Source organism: Artemia franciscana, chromosome 2 (assembly GCF_032884065.1).
Source record: "Artemia franciscana chromosome 2, ASM3288406v1, whole genome shotgun sequence".
NCBI classification, from domain to species: domain Eukaryota; kingdom Metazoa; phylum Arthropoda; class Branchiopoda; order Anostraca; family Artemiidae; genus Artemia; species Artemia franciscana.
Window position 1 is genome coordinate 47010952 of NC_088864.1, and position 16396 is coordinate 47027347.

At 33.3% G+C, this 16396-nt stretch overlaps 1 protein-coding gene across 1 annotated transcript in view; it reads right to left on the reverse strand.

The window, feature by feature from the left end:
• Positions 1 to 16396, reverse strand: part of LOC136035049 (uncharacterized) — a 262359-nt gene that overhangs the window by 124162 nt on the left and 121801 nt on the right. Inside the window, exon 18 of the mRNA XM_065716648.1 lies at positions 15210 to 15303. Coding sequence (XP_065572720.1) covers positions 15210 to 15303 — 94 coding nt within the window. The remainder of the gene's footprint in view (positions 1 to 15209; positions 15304 to 16396) is intronic.

Below are 16396 nucleotides of genomic sequence, written 5' to 3' on the forward strand. Positions count from 1 at the left end.
GTATTTGAAGCTTCATTTCGCTACAGACCTAAAAATGTTATCAATCATATTTATTGTTGATATATTGACATATTTTTGATCTGTTGATATATTTTTGACATGTATTGGAACTTCGAATGTTACGACGTGAAAAAAATATTATCGTATCGACATTTCGACTGACGAATCCAGGCGGTTTGAACTGGACTTATTAGGAGTTTCAGAAACTTATATCCCAGGGTAAGAAGCATGAAATTAGGTGATATAAAATTTGTTTACTCAGGCAGGAAGGATGGGGTACAAAGGCAGGGAGTAAGGCTCTTGATGAATAAGAAAGCTGTCAAGTCTTGTTTAAGCTCGGAAGGTATTAATAATAGAATACTAATTGCTCATTTTATAACAAAAAAATTCAGCGTATCAGTTATAGTAGTATATGCACCTGTTGAACCGACTGACGGGGATATTAGTGACTCAAATGAATTTTACTTACAGTTACAGGAGCAAATAGACAGAGTACCAGGTAGAAATGTGGTGTTTCTACTCGAAGGTTTTAACGCCTAGGTTGGTAGAAATTGGGATGTATGGTATCCTAGCCTAGGTTAATTTGGTGACCGGAAAAAAAATAGTACTGGCTACAGACTTTTGCAATTTTGTTGGTATAACAACCTAGTTATAACCAATACAGTTTTTGGTCATAAAATGGGCCATAAATTGACATGATACTCACGTGATGGTAAGACAGGAAAATTTATTGATTATGTTATTGTAAACCGAAGACTAGCAGCATCAATAGAAGATACTAGGGTATACAGGAGTGTCGTTATTGCTGTTAAAAGTAAATATCACAAACTAGTGTCTAGGGCTGATTTAAAGCTGAATTTTTGGAAGGGTAACTACCTCGCGGAAAGTTATGATGTTGGTAGACTCCAGGATGAAAATCTGAGAAAAACCTTCTAGGAACAGTTGAATACTAAACTTGAGAGTTTAAAATTTGACAATGTGGAAGTTGGATGGAATAATTTTAGAAAAACAATTTATGAAGTTGCTGATGGTGTCTTAGGGAAGAGTGCTAAGCTGCAACTAGGAATATTATGAAAAAGCTTTATGTTTAATAGAGAGTGGAAGGGGTTTGTACAAGAATTATCTGAGTGATAGATCGTATGAAAACAAAAGGAATGAAAAGAGTGTGGAGAAAGCATTAAAATATGAAATAAGGAGGTGTGAAGTGGAGGCCATGGATGAAATTGCCGAGGATCTGGATGAAACAGCTAGACAGCATAATAGTAAAATATTATACTGGCATGTTAATAGATTGCGAAGGAGTATTCAATCCGGACTTGTCTCAGTGAAAGATAGAAATGGACCATAATTAGTGATAACGAAAAAGTTAAAGAAAGATGGGTGGAACATTTCGAGAATGTGGTAAACGGAGATACAGTTGCAGGATAAAAAAATACAGGAAAATGAAAAAGTTTATGACAGCTTGGATGTGAAGGAAGATTTGTTTTGTGAGGAAAAAGGATCATGCTGTGGTTTACGCATATTAGATGAAAGTGTTAGCAAAATGAATAAAGTTTAGAAGTTTTGCTAGCTCAGGATGCTAGAATAGGTTTAAAAATTAATGTTAAGAAGCCTATGTCAAAAACGGTAGGAATAAGTGAAAACAAAAAGGTAACGTTGAGTAATTAAACCTCGTAATCAAAGTTTACTTAGAGTAAAGAACAAATTCTGGTCCAGATCCGGGGGAGACAATCACGCCCCATGGTAAAGACTACAATTGCCCGTAACTCCTAAAAATAGAATTAGATCAAAACAAAAAGTTTATTATTAGACCCGCCTTGTCCAAAACCCTTATATAGGAAATTTAACGTCTCATGACTTGAACAGCATGGAAAATATACTGGCTTGAAAATGAAGAAAAATGGCCACAACAACGATATTCTGCAAATAAAGCCTCAGATTGTCTCCTGGAACCAAACTTTTTGGGGCTCAACTTCAAAAGTACTTATTTTTAGTGGTACATTTCCGTATAAAAGAGATTCTATTTTTTATTTTATCTTAGTTCTCAGTTCAAAAATTATTTATGGTGTCTGAGCAAGAATATAAATTTTTGATTCAAACTAGAAAAATACCGGAAAATTAATTTTTTTTTTTTTGTTCCACTTAATCAACGAAAGTTTTATTTCATTTCTCACTTAAAAGTTGTAATTGTCTTCTGGAACCAAACTGACTGAACACTGGTACAGTAGCATATAATTATAACATATTCTTATCTGTACTCTAATTTAAAACAATACAATTGAAAAGTGTCAAAATCCATTTATCAAAAGAATATAGGCCTACATGGCTTTGTGGAAAAATCAAAACCGATACGCTGTCATAGTATAGTGGATGAAAGTGAGCCTTACGATGGGAGGGTAGCAAGCTCAATCCCGGCTGTGGCAAGAGATAAATGTCAAAAAAGGAATGATTCCTTCATATAAATGGCCAGACTTGGGAGTCATCTTTGCAGTTTTCATCCTTATCAAATTTGAACATTTCACCGCTTAAATCGACATTTAAAATTACTTTTTTCCTGGGTTAGTTTTTCCGTATGCTCTCAAAATTTAATTTATTTTCATAAAGTAAATGCTCCAAATAATGCTAACCACATAAAGCTCTAACTTTATTTAATTTACATAAAGCACCAGTTCAGAAATGTTAATCAGCAAGACAATCTTCAAAAAACCTGGATGCAAATTCGCAGAAAAATAGCATAGGTCTTATCTATACTCTAATTTAAAAGGATACAATTGAAAACTGACAAAGTTTTTCATCAAAATGAATTTATCAAAAGAATATACATGGCTTTGGGGAAAAATTAAACTACTGAACACCCTATAAGGATCTTCTAATGATCGTATTTTAATACAGTAACATAAACTATTACAATGCTATAGAAAATGTAGTTTTTTGTAAAAATTGAATATATTTTTTAAATATTTTTTTAAGTTACGAAAGCTTTTTAACCCCATCAATTACTTTTATAATGAACCATTAAAAACTTCTCTACGATGTTCCAGTGGCAAGCTATCTAAGGTGAAAAAAAAAGATCCTGTATTTGCAGAATATCGTAGTTGCAGCCACTTTTTTTTGGTTTTTAAGCCAATATATTGTAATTGTTTCTAAAGCCAAAGGACAGTAAGTTTCCTATATAGGGGTTTTGGACAAGGCGGTTTTAATATTGTACATTTTGTTTTGTTCGACTCTGTTTTTAGGAGTTATGGGTTGTTATGGTTCTTAGTATTGGATGCGATCGTCTCTTACTAGGTTGCTAGCTACCGTTGCAACCCAGATAAGGCCCCAGGTTAAATTCTTGCCGGAGGCAATTTTACACATTTTCAATGTAAGGTCTAAGCAAAACTTTTATTAATAACTATTTATTATTATTTATTATTTATTAATAACTTTTATTAAAACTTTCATTAGTAACTATCATTTATGATCGATTCTTTATGTAAATAAACGATTTCTAATTAATGTATCGGCGGAGCCTTTTTCTAACTTGTAGCTTACTTACTTCATCATATAGGTTTCTGCCGTCATTCCTTCTTTTCAAAACTAAACTAATTATTATGGGCTGGAGTTCCTTCTTTACCATAAACTAGCTACCACTGCAACCTGAATCTTCTATAAATAATTTATCATTTACTATAGGCAACAGTTCATTCTTTAACATAAAAATCCAAGGCACGGTAAGTTTTCAATAAAGTGGAATCGGACAAGGTGGTTCTTAAAATGTACTTAGTTTTTTTTTATCTAATTCTAGTTTTAAGAGTTATGGGCTGTTTCATTTTTTACTATGGGGCAAAAAGTACGAGACGAACCTCAAAGTATCAAGCAGCTAAATAAGTCCAATATATGCAATAGTTTACTTATCTAATAATCATCTTTTAATATAACAACCTCCGATTACGCAGTCATTCATCAATCTTGTACATAAAAAATTCATTTTTTGTAAACAAATTATTCTGTTCTAAAATCAGTTTTTTAATTACAAAAGGCACTGTTTGTAATCAGGGTTTAAACAAAGGGTCGGTCTATAGTTCTTTATAAATGGTGTTTATACTGAAGAGCAAACTGTTTTCCAATGTAAATGATAAATTTCCTAGTGTAGGTACGGGTTGCAGTGGTAGCTACTGTGTGGTAAAGAACGTACTCTAGCCCATAGTACTTAATTTAATCTATATATAAAAAGACGATCATTAGCAGAACTAACCATTACATATATTGGAGTTAGTTGGCTGCCTTATTCATTGAGGCTCGTCTCTTACTATTCCAAAGAAGAAAATGCCGTAGGTTTTTTCTTGTTTGTAATCAATTTTCTTTGTAAAAGAGCAATAATTGTTCTAATTTGAGGTCATTTAAAATGTATAAGGGGTTGATCGATGAACATGAACTTTACATAAATGATCGATATAGTTCATCATAAATACTGTTAGTTGAGAGGACCTCATGCAGTAGTCATAAATAGAAGTTTTGTTTAAACTTTAAATTAACAAATGTATAAAAGGATCGAAATAGTTCATCATAAATCTTGTCAGTCATGAGGATCTCACGTAGTAGTTATTAATAGAAGTTTTGTTTAATAGTTCTTTTTATTACTAGAGCAGGAAATGAACCTGGTACCTTTGGAGTAGAATTCCAATTTAATAAAGAACACACGCTAGCTCATCGTAACTAAAATATCAATTGATAGTAGTAGACTTAGCTTTAGTTGCTGTATTATCATCGGCAGCCTTTTCTATGGTACGATGCCATATCGTATAACACTAGAGTAACAAATGTTATTAACATCATCTTGCATACGAACATAAAAATGGGATTTATTTTTCACAATTATTATGAAGAGCACTTAGATACTTACTTTTAACATTATAAGAAGCACGTTGATATAGTTACATAAAATGCAGCAACTGTTTAGGGTTTCAACAAATAATCTGATTTTAGTTTTGGAACTAGAATAATTAGTAAAAACTATAATATAAAATAACTTTATTTCATTTCTCAGATAAAAATTACTATGCAAGTATCTTGACAACAATATTTCTACTCTTTACATTGAGTTTTTGTAGTAAAGAACAAACTCTAGTGGATAGCAAAGTAAAGAACGAATTCTAGCAGATAGTAAAGTAAAGAACGAGATCTAACCCATAGCTACTGAAATGTTAAATAAATCAAAATATGCTTACTAATACAACATACTTATGCATTGATAGTTTATCACCTGCAGGTACAATAATATATAACGGATTATCAAGGTTGCAGCGGCAGCTAGCAACCTAATATAAGTAGATCACGCCCCATACTAAGAAATACCCTAGAACTCCTAAAAATGGTGTCAGATCAAATCAAGAGGTACAATTATAGGACCGCCTTATCAATAGCCCCTATACGGAAAACGTACAGTCACTTTGCTTAAACAACAAGGACAATCCATTGACTTGAAAAACAAGAAAAGTGGCTACTGCCATGTTATTCTGCATCGAAGGCCTCTTTGTTTCTTTTAATTTTTTTCTCCTCAGCAAGCGGGGTACTGGAATTACTTAATAGAATGATTCTTTTTAGACTTAGATATGCTTTATTATTCGGATCATTTGATTTGTTATAACAGTTTTCCCCATTTGTTGAAATTTAAAATTTTTTATCAGCCTCGTAGCTTTAGATCAATTAAACTAAATTTAATAAATTGTATATATTTGGCATAAAAATAAAACCTGATTTCAAGAGATTCTTGGTATCATCTTGCTTCCTTACCGCTACTTGGCTTGAACTCATACCCTTCAAATTCCAAAGAGGAACTCATAGCCTCTGGTTTGCGGTAACTGTCAATACATCATATATTATTGAACATGAATACACCGTGTACCTTATGATATACATGTATGATGATGCAATACACTTATCTTTCAACAAGATTATATAACACATGTATGTTTTGAAAAGTTGCTTGCCTGGAGTATACATAATGAATTGGTTTTGTTCATTATAAATGGAGATTATGTAATTTTCATCGGTATGGTGGTTGTTGAGGTACCTGACAACGTAGTAAATAACAAAATATAGCAACGAAGACCGTACGTACCACCTTTCCATCGATTGAGTCCTGGTTGAACTTCGCTGAAGTAAGGATAATGGGACTCTTTTAAAAAAAATTATTTTACTTTTAATGGCTGTATATTATCGTAAATCTCTTTTCTTTTATATATTAATGTTTTGCTGTGAACGGCCCTTCGACATAGGGTCGAAATATTCATTCAAACGTTGAATTCCAATGTCTTGCGAAAAGAATTCCCCATTGCTGTTGTTGTTGTTGATGCATATAGTAAAGAACAAGACCAGTGTATATAGTAACTAACACTTAATATAATACAATCATCTTTTAAGTCATGGTTACAGCTCTATCTGCAACCTAGTAAAAGGCAAACCGCAGCCATACTAACCAAAAGTTAAAAAATAAGTTTTGAAAAAAAACTGCCTAATGAGAAAAATTACAATCTGACAGAGATTCAGAAATGGTAAGCATTTTTTCCGTTTACCTCAAGAAAAAAAGTTTATAACGAAAATTTATAATAGGGAACGAATTCTAGCCCATAGTAACTGCAATAAATAAAACGCAATTTTTACAAAAGCTTAATTTGCTTGAAAAGAGAGATCAGACAATATTTATTTTCAAGAGGTTTTACATAAAGGGTCGATGTAGCTCATTATAAATTATGTAAAGGATCTATAAAGTTCAATGTAAATGTGGACATTGGTATCATGGTTATAGAGACGTATGAAACCTAATAAAAACAAGCTTTAAAAAGACCAATTTCATTCTGATTGGCTTAAAAAATATAACCTGAAATGCTTGGGCCATTGGAACCCTAGTGCGCAAGGAAAAAATTTGAAAAGAAAAATTTGGCTGCCCTGAAAACGAAGGTAGATGATGAGTCAAAATTATTTCGGTGGGGGTCCATGTCCTAAATAAGGACACTAAAAGTGATCTAAACTGCTTTTTTTATTGGTTCAGGTAGGAAGGATAAAGGACCTTCATTATAATCAGAACAAGAGAAAGAAGAAGAAGAGAAGGGTTTATAGGCAGGTGGTTCGAATCATGATGAACAGGACTTCTAAGACTTTTAAGACTTAAGATAGGAAGCTTCTAAGACTTATTAAGTTTATAAAAAAGAAGACAGCTTGAATATTCAGAGAACAATCGACAACTTTGGGATACGATCTAGTCATATAAGTTTGGAAAATGGAGTCGTAATCTGATGAGATATCAGAGTTTATTACAAAGCAGCGTGAGATATTAATTTTTGCCAAAGATTATTTCTAACAAATGCACTAAAATTTTTGAGCAGCATACATTGCAAATAAAAAAAAGCACAAAATTTAAATAACTTTGTCATTTTGAGTGCACTGAGGAAAAGTAAATTTTAGTTTCATCTTATAGTTGAATAAGGAAAACCAGATCTACAGAATGAATAAATTTATGTTACTTACAATTATGAGTTTTGCATTGGTGAAACTAGATACCAATGTGACAGAACCACCAACGGAACTTTTAGTTGAAGTAAATCAAAGAGATGTCGTCAGTGCGAATAAAAGTAAAGGGGGGCTGACCATGTACATTGTAAAACAAATCCCTAAAGCATCCAAAAGAATTCAACGACATTTTAAAATTCTCCAATCTTATCTTCAGAAGCTTGAATTTGTGTCAAAGGATGAAATTCCAAACAATATGGAGCTTTTTAAAAAAATAGACACAAACACAGGAAAGATCTTACGCAGGGTTTTTCAATACAGATGGGGATACTTTAATGCTTTGAAAATTCTTCGAGAAGATCAGACAAATGACCTGCATTGCATGCTAATGAAAATATTGCCAAAGGCTCCAACAAAGATGGACCTTTTGAATTATCAGCATTTACTAGTCAGTGAATTGACCTCACTAGGAAGGGAAATAAAAGTCTTATTGTACAAATATTTTGAGGTCACTTCTAAAAATTACTTGAAGAATACTAAATGCATGCTGTGGATTGTGAATAAAATCAAAACAAAAGTCAAGTTAATCATCCTGCTTGAAGATTTAAAATCTTTGGAAGGGAAGCAAAAATCTCTGAATATTACTTGTTCTCAGAAAAGCAGCAGTTTTCAGTTTAAACAACAGGAGGAGATTCACACTGATCTGGCAAAACTCGCTCATCCCGATCCTTGTCATGCCATAGAAGAAACTCCAGGTGGAACTAAACAGAATAAAACAATTGTCCCTGAGAGCCTGCAAAGCAAAAATCTCCCAGGCAACAGTGAAAGAGGCTCTATCCTACTTTCAGACATACATATGAAGACTGACTTGATATCTCAAAATAACGATCAGAACTATAGTTTAGAAATAACCGCTGAACTTAAGCAAAATAGGGCTATAACTATTAACGTACCACACAAAGCTCCAACTGGGATTAAACCGAATGAGAAAGAACTACCTAAGATTATTTTTACTACAGATCTCTGGGACAGCAGAAAAGAAAACTCTACCATTCAGTCAAACATGCAAAGTAATATTAACATGACACTGCAAAACAATTGTACCCCAGAACATGTCTCGGAAGCCAATGCCATAGTTGAAGAGAGTGAGAATTCATTTGTTCATAGTGATTTTAATCTGGAAGGTAAGCTTAAACAAACTAATATTAGAAACTCAATTCCCTTGGCACCATGGTACTCACAGACATGGTTTCTTACCGTAGTTGGCTGTAGTCTAGCTCTATCATATATAATACTTGTGATATATACTCTTACTATTAATTACTATTACTTTTACCATTAATACTACTGCTAGTATTATTAATATTACTACAAGTCTTATTTATACACAAACATTGCGCAAAGGGGAATAGTAGGAATAAATATATAATAAACGCATGAATCAAAGAAGTAGGACCCCTAAAAATACTTCGCACTGCCATTTCAAATACGTACATCATTTTGTCTTTTCCTAGGGCTTTCAAACAGTCGTAGAATGGAATTTCTTATATGTACAGATATTTACTGGCTCGTAACATCTAACAATGAGTATAGCACGGGATTTACACCGATTTTCTGCTGATTTTGATTGGACAACTTTGGGGAGAAATGGGCGTGGGATAACCCTCTCCTATGTTCTCTTTTTCTAACAAATAGCCCCCCGAGGGGGTTGATTGTCCTCCGATATTTTTGGTCAATTAATAAGGTCATTAGAAGTCTTAATTTCTGTTCAAATGCACTCTCTTACGATTTTGTATGACCAATATTTCGATACGATCAACTCTGAAAGAAAAAATATAATAATAGTAATAAAAAATAAACACACAACCATTATCTTTCTTTTGGTAAAACAAAAATCTATATTTTGCTATATAGGAACTTGAAACTTCTACAGTAGGGTTCTCTGGTACGCTAAATCTGATGGTAGGATTTTCATTAACATTCCTTGACTTTTAAGGGATGTTCAATGCTTTCTTCGAAAGTAATGCATATTTTCTCAGGCTCTTAACTTTTGATTGGTAAAAGTAAAAATGAATTTTATGATTTATGATTAATAATAAATTCTCGAAAGTTGTATATATTTGGAATCAGCATGATTTAAAACAATTCCTTTGATGTGTCTATTGATATCAAAACTCCGTTTTTTAGAGTTTTGGGTGCTATTGATCTGAGTCGCTCCTCACTGACAGCACGAACCGTGATTCAGAACTAGTTCTAACGGAGAGACGAGGGGAGGGTGGAGGTAGAGACTGATGTATAATCCCCAGGGCCGTAACCAGGAATTGTTTTGGGCGGGTTGTTTTTCCATGGGGGGGGGGCTTACAAAAAAACTTACCACATCATGTGAATGTGAAATTGATGTTGAATCCCACTTGATTTCTGGGAATACCTCTATTCTACGCTGTTATTATAAAAGTAAAGAGTAACGTTCCACCCCAAAATGAGCATTCCGTGTAGGAGGGGGACTGTTTTTTCCTCAACCTCATGGTCTTAGAAACAATAGAAAAACGGAAGAAACATTGGAAAAATTTAGAAAAATGGAATTTTTCGAAGAAATTAAGATAAATAAGTTGTTTCAAACTATATATCATTCATATTTTCATTTATTTCTACCATCTTGAAATGAAAGAGCTTCTTAATAATTAGAGTGCGTCTGACAGTATTGGGAATAGTATTGGCAATATTTAATTACCAATACTATTTTTGAAAAAAAATTCTTTGTACATATTTCTGACCATGTTTAGCAATATAAATATGGCATTTCTCACTAAAAATTCCCAATTCCTGAGACAGATATTGAGCATTGTTTAATATAGGAAAATAGCATTAGACCAAAATGGAGTAGATTCCTTCTACAATCAAGAAGTTGCGAGCATCAAGCCATAGCTAACTGTAGAAAAAACCAAGCCAGATATTCCGAGTGAGTCAGAGGCAAATCTGGCATAAGCCCTTTTTAGGATTGTAAAAATATGACGTCATTTCACTTGTTAATAGAGAAGTTTATCATCCATCCGTCCTTGCGTCTTTCCTGGGGCAGAACTAAGTAGAGAATAAAGATAAAATTGATTTTGGGTTAAGGCGTGACGGACTATGTACACTGGACTTTAGCGTTCAGCGCTTTACATAAAACGCAACATTTTATGATGTTCTGGTCAGCCCCTAGCCCTAATAGAAAAAAAGAAAAAAATACGGAAGACAGATCAGTGCTACCCATGCAAAAAGTGAGTTTCCTTGTTGTTTATAATTTCTTAGACCACGCTGCTTTTCCTTTTACAAAAAGTTAACCAAGAGAAAACGGGTTTTAATTTCAATAAAGCAGTGAACAAAAAAAAATACAATTTAATTTAAAAATATTCCGAATACTTCGGCCCCACGTCCGAGAGCCTTTCTCAACAGGAAAAAAGGAAAAGAACGATAAAAAGAAAGTTTTTTTTTAACATAACACATGCACATACAAAAAACGAAAAAAAAACAAAAAAAAACACGGCAGCTAAACACACGAAGAAGAAGGAAGAAAAAAAATTAATAAATAAGAACAATTCAAATTATAAACAAACTTCCAGCACTGATGTTAAACATAAAAACGTTCACTTTGGTTTTATTCTTATTGCCATGTTGGTATGATACGTTTCGTAAGCTACGCATCTTACCAACATACGTATAAGAGGACGTTTCAATTACCTAATTTTCTAAGTCTTACTGAACCCTCAGATGAAAACTAAATCAGTTTACCTCGTATTTTCCCGAAATGCATCTGAGAGAAATTTGAGATGGCCATTTTTCGCTGTAGAAACTTCGAAAACAGCTCATTTGGTTGGAAATTGAAGGGCCAGTGCCCTTTTTAATAGTCGAAAGTGATTGGAGGGCAACAAACCCCCCTTCCACGTCCACCACGTGGAATTAAAAGGTCCAGAAATATGTCTTTGAGAAGGACAACCCCTCCGCAGAGCCCTCAGACCAAGGGTTTTAAGTTATGCCCTGGGGCATATAAGGTATATATAGAAACGGTGATCGTATAAACTGCGGAGGGGGCTCATTGGATTGGCAATCAGAAGTTCTAGTAACTTTTAAGACTTAGAGTGAATAGGGGTTAGACCTCCCCCCACCTCGGATTTTGCCAAAATGCATCTGATAGAAATTTTGTTATGGCCATTTGTTATAGAATCTTAAAAAACAGCTCATTTGACTGGAAATTGAAAGGACCAGTGTCATTTTTAATAGTCAAAAGCGACTGTAGGGCAACTAACTGCCCCCCCCCCTACTCCCACCATTTCTCCAAAGACATCCAATGAGAATTTAAAAAAGTCATTTTGTTCGTCGTAATTGAAATGCCAGAGTTTAGGTCTTTGAGGATGACAATCCCCCCCCCCACCCCTCAGAGCCCTCAGGGCAAGAGTGGTAAGTTATGGCCTGAGGGCATTTAGGTATATATAGAAAGGGTGATCGCATAAACTTTGAAGGGGGCTAATTGGATCGGTAATCTGAAGTTCTAGTGCCCTTTGTAAGATTCGGAGTGACCGGAGGTGGATAAACCCCCCCCCCTACACACACACACACACCTCATATTTTACCGAAATGCATCTGATAGAAATTTAGATGACCATTTATTGTACTAAAAACTTCGAAAAAGGCTCATTCCATTGGAAATTGAGAGGACTAGTGAACTTTTTAGTAGTAGTTTTTTTTAGTAGTAGAAGTGATTGGAAGGCACCAAACCCCCACCCCACCCATCAATTCCCAAAACACATCAAATCAAAATTGGAGATAGCTAATTTGTTAAAGTTTTTGGAAATTATGCCTTTGATAACCCCCATACCTTCTCGAGACCAGAACATAACTTGCACTTTACTGAAAAAAACATATAAAATATTTTCGGTTTGCTTTTGCTTCTTTAAAATGTTCTTACTAGATATATGAGGGGGAAAGTCCTCCCCCTTGCACTCCAATTACAACGCGAGTTACTGGTACCCTTTTTAAGAGTGACAAGAGATTAGAGGGCAAGCGGTCCTTCTCTCCAGCCCATTCATTTTTCAAACGCATCCAGTCAAAATTTTGAGACAGCAATTTTTTTTCAGAAGAGTAGAACGGTCCAGCAACTATTTCTTTACGGATATTAGACATGTCAACCCCCCCCCCCCCAAATTATAAAACTTGCCCATTCTGCTTTTAAACTAAATTTTACTTTAAAATAAATCAAAAGGCATTGTGTTTATGGTTGCCAATAAGATACCTTAGCAATCTATCGAGAACGACTGGGGGTATTAAGTTCAACCTTTTGGGGTTACTGCTATTACTCCTTCTGCTCTGGCAATCCAAATAAACAAAAAAGTGTAAGTTTATCCAGGTTGTCACAGAGCATAGATAAAATCGTTTGGGAATGATAATAAGTTTTATTTTTCAGCTCAACTTTAGAAGCTATAGAATTAAATTAAAAATTATACTGTTTGTGTCAGGATTAAAAATTGTTGAAAAAGTTTCTCCAACATACAAAAAACAGCATCAAATATGGATTCTTATAGAAAAAACTCAAAAGATGCAAAACTATATTTTTTTCATTAAAAAGACTATGTCAATAAAAATGATCAAAAATAATTAAAAAGCTTGTTTTACGGCACAAAAAATTTTTTAAAGAAAAATAAAGAGCTCCATTGAGCTAAGAATAAGCAAAATTAAAGTCAAATAATCTTCCAAGCGTAAAATTATCACAAATCACTATCAATTAATACATGATAGTGAACTATTTGAGTTGACTGAGTCAACTCAAATGAACAGAAATTACAATAAATAGCCGAGTCAAACTTAAAACGAGCGAAAATTGACATGAGCAGGGCTGATAACCCCCGCGCCTTCTCAAGACCAAAACACAATTTTTGTTTTACTGAAAACAAAATACGTATGAAATGTTTTCACCTTTCTTACTTTCATAAATGAAAACTTATCAAAATCTTAACGAAGAAACTGCAGTATATGTCAATTTAACTGAAAATCAACTGTCACTTGTTTGTTGTTTTTGTTTTCAGTAAAGCGCAAATTGTGTTCTGGTTTTGAGAAGACATAAGAGTTATCTGCCGTACTCGAGTCAATTTTTGCTCGTTTTGAGTTTGACTCAGCTATTTGTTGTAATTTCTGTTCTTTTTGAGTTTCATTTATTTATTAACAGTGATTTGTGGTAGTTTTACGCTAGAAAGATTATTTGACAATAAACAACAAAGAGAGATAAAACTCCAAAAAAAAAAACCTCAAACGAGACTGCGGCCAGTAGAGAGGAAAGACTAAAATAACGCGGATATTTCACCTGTATCCAAACTAGGTGTCCTCAGCGCAAGACAAAAAGAAAAAAACATTAAATTAAAAACAAAAACACAGTTGTTTTGAAAACAACTAAACTAAAAACAAAGAACATCAGTTGCTTTGATGTTCTCATTGAAGTAACTCTAATAGCTTCTTTTCCCTACGTGGATCAGTAGCGACATTTGTATTTATTATTATTGGTGGTGGTTTTATTTGTTTTTGTTTAGTGTTTTTTCTTTCCTTGTGCTGAGGACGTCTAGTTTGGATACAGGCGAAATATCTGCGTTATTTTAGTCTTTCCTCTCTACTGGCCGCAGTCTCGTTTGAGATTTTTTTTGTGGAGTTTATCTCTCTTTGTTGTTTATTGTCATGTCTGGCCAGTTCGGCTTAAGAACTTTCATTCGAAGATTATTTGACTTGACTTTTGCTCATTCTTGGCTTCATGAAGATCTTTACTTTTCTTTGAAAAAATTGTCTCGTGGAAAAAGCTTTTTAATTAATTCATAAATTAAACAACACTTTTTGCGCTGGAGGAAACCAATATGGGCTAGCAGTCGCGCGAAAGTCGATCTAACTACTTACCTATTAACTTAACCTTTTAATTAAACCTCGACCATTTAATTAAATCTGTTATAAATGGACTATAACCAATATTAAAGAAAATTATAATATCAATAACAATAATAATAAATAGAATAAAAAATCAAATACCAAAAATAAAATAAAAAAATACTGAATTAAAAGTAATGATAGACAAATAAAATTTTAAAGGAAAAATACTAATATTAAATCTAGTCTCCATTATTCTTCAATACTCCACTCTCCCTTCCATAGACAAACAAACTCATCATATACATGATCAAGCAAAAAACTTATCTTTTGACAAGATAGCATAATAACATAATTACACAAAGGATCGGTATAATTCATGATAAATGAGGATTATGTAGGTTTTATTTGCATCATGGTTCTGAAATTAAATAAAGAATCGGTATAGTTAATTACAGTAACATGACAGATCGGTACCGTTAACTATATGCGAGGGTTTGACCTGTTAGCATAATCATCATTAATTAAAGGTAATTTGAAAAATACAAAAATTTATTTTTGTTATTGGTCCTATAAAAGTACTGCTGAAAATTTTTTTTTCACAATTTTTAAAATTTCGTAGATGTAATTATTATCATTGTTATTATTGTTTGTGACAACTTAATGCTTGGCAGCAGAAACCAAAAGAATAGTGACATCTACTAAATCTACCACAAAATGGCTTATGCACACCGATGTTTATGATATCTTTTTTCAGGAAAAAAAAAAAAAACTTTTTTTAGACATTTGCAATTTTTGGCACGAGGACTGAACCCACTAGACACAGGAAATGTTCTTACCTTTGATATGTACATGTGCTCCATATCCAAGAAGTGTCTCAACGACAAGAGCTTTACCCCCTTCTACAGCAATATGCAACGCAGTATAATTATCCTGAAAAAAGTCAGACATAATTATCAAAAGGGCATATGAGACATAGTAATCATAATCATACTTAAAGATCATTTTTAATACCTGACGATTTTTCTAATTCAAACTTATTTTAATGAATAACTTTTTTAAGTCTAAAATACATAACTTTTTTTATAAGCCATAATATATTTATTTATGCACATATAATTTTTGTGTCTGTTTGTCTTTCCAGTCTTTTTAGAGATTTGCAGCTAAACTATCCATTATATGCTTTTTTTGCACAACGTAAAAACGTAAAATTCACACAAATTTTACGTTTCAAGCTTAAATAATATTTTTCTAGAAACAAAATCTGTAAAAATAATTCTTGAGCCATAAAAATACAAAGATGTATACTTGCATTAATAATAATTTATTTATCCCCCACACAATACATAAAAAAAAATATCGCAGAGTAAGAAAAAATGAAAAAACACAAAGAGAATAACAAATATAGTCACAAAATCAACGAAAGTAACGGGTAAGACGGTGATGAGGGGATAGGCACGCATAAGCTGTACTTGAGAGTTTTCTGTGTAGAAAATTCGACATTAAAGCTATATCAGGAGCTGAAAATTTGCGAACAAGAAACAGGTTTTTTGTCCAGGGTGGAAGATACAAAAGAAATCTGTAAAATTTGAGGTAGTTCAAATTTCCAGTGCACGTCTATTATACCTCCCTCTGTTAGCTACAATAATTGCATAGCCAATCTGGATCTTTTTACTTATATCACAAACAGTACGCTGACGCAAGCTCGAAAGATTGGTAGTAATACAGATACCAAGCCAACGGATACAATCAACAAGAGGGATAGCAAAGCTATTACAGTGAAGGGAAGTAACAGTAGTACAGTTATAAGGAACAAACTCCGATTTATCTATATTAAGTGAAAGGCCGATATCAGGAAAAGCATCAGAAACTTTGCAGACCATTTGGGAAAAACCCTTTTTGAAACGGTTAATCAGAAAACAAGTCGTCAGCATACGCAAGATAAGAAATACCCGCAAGACCAGAAAGGTATATACCGTAAATCTTAGGAAGCACACTTGAAACACAAATCGAAAAAAGCGTAGGG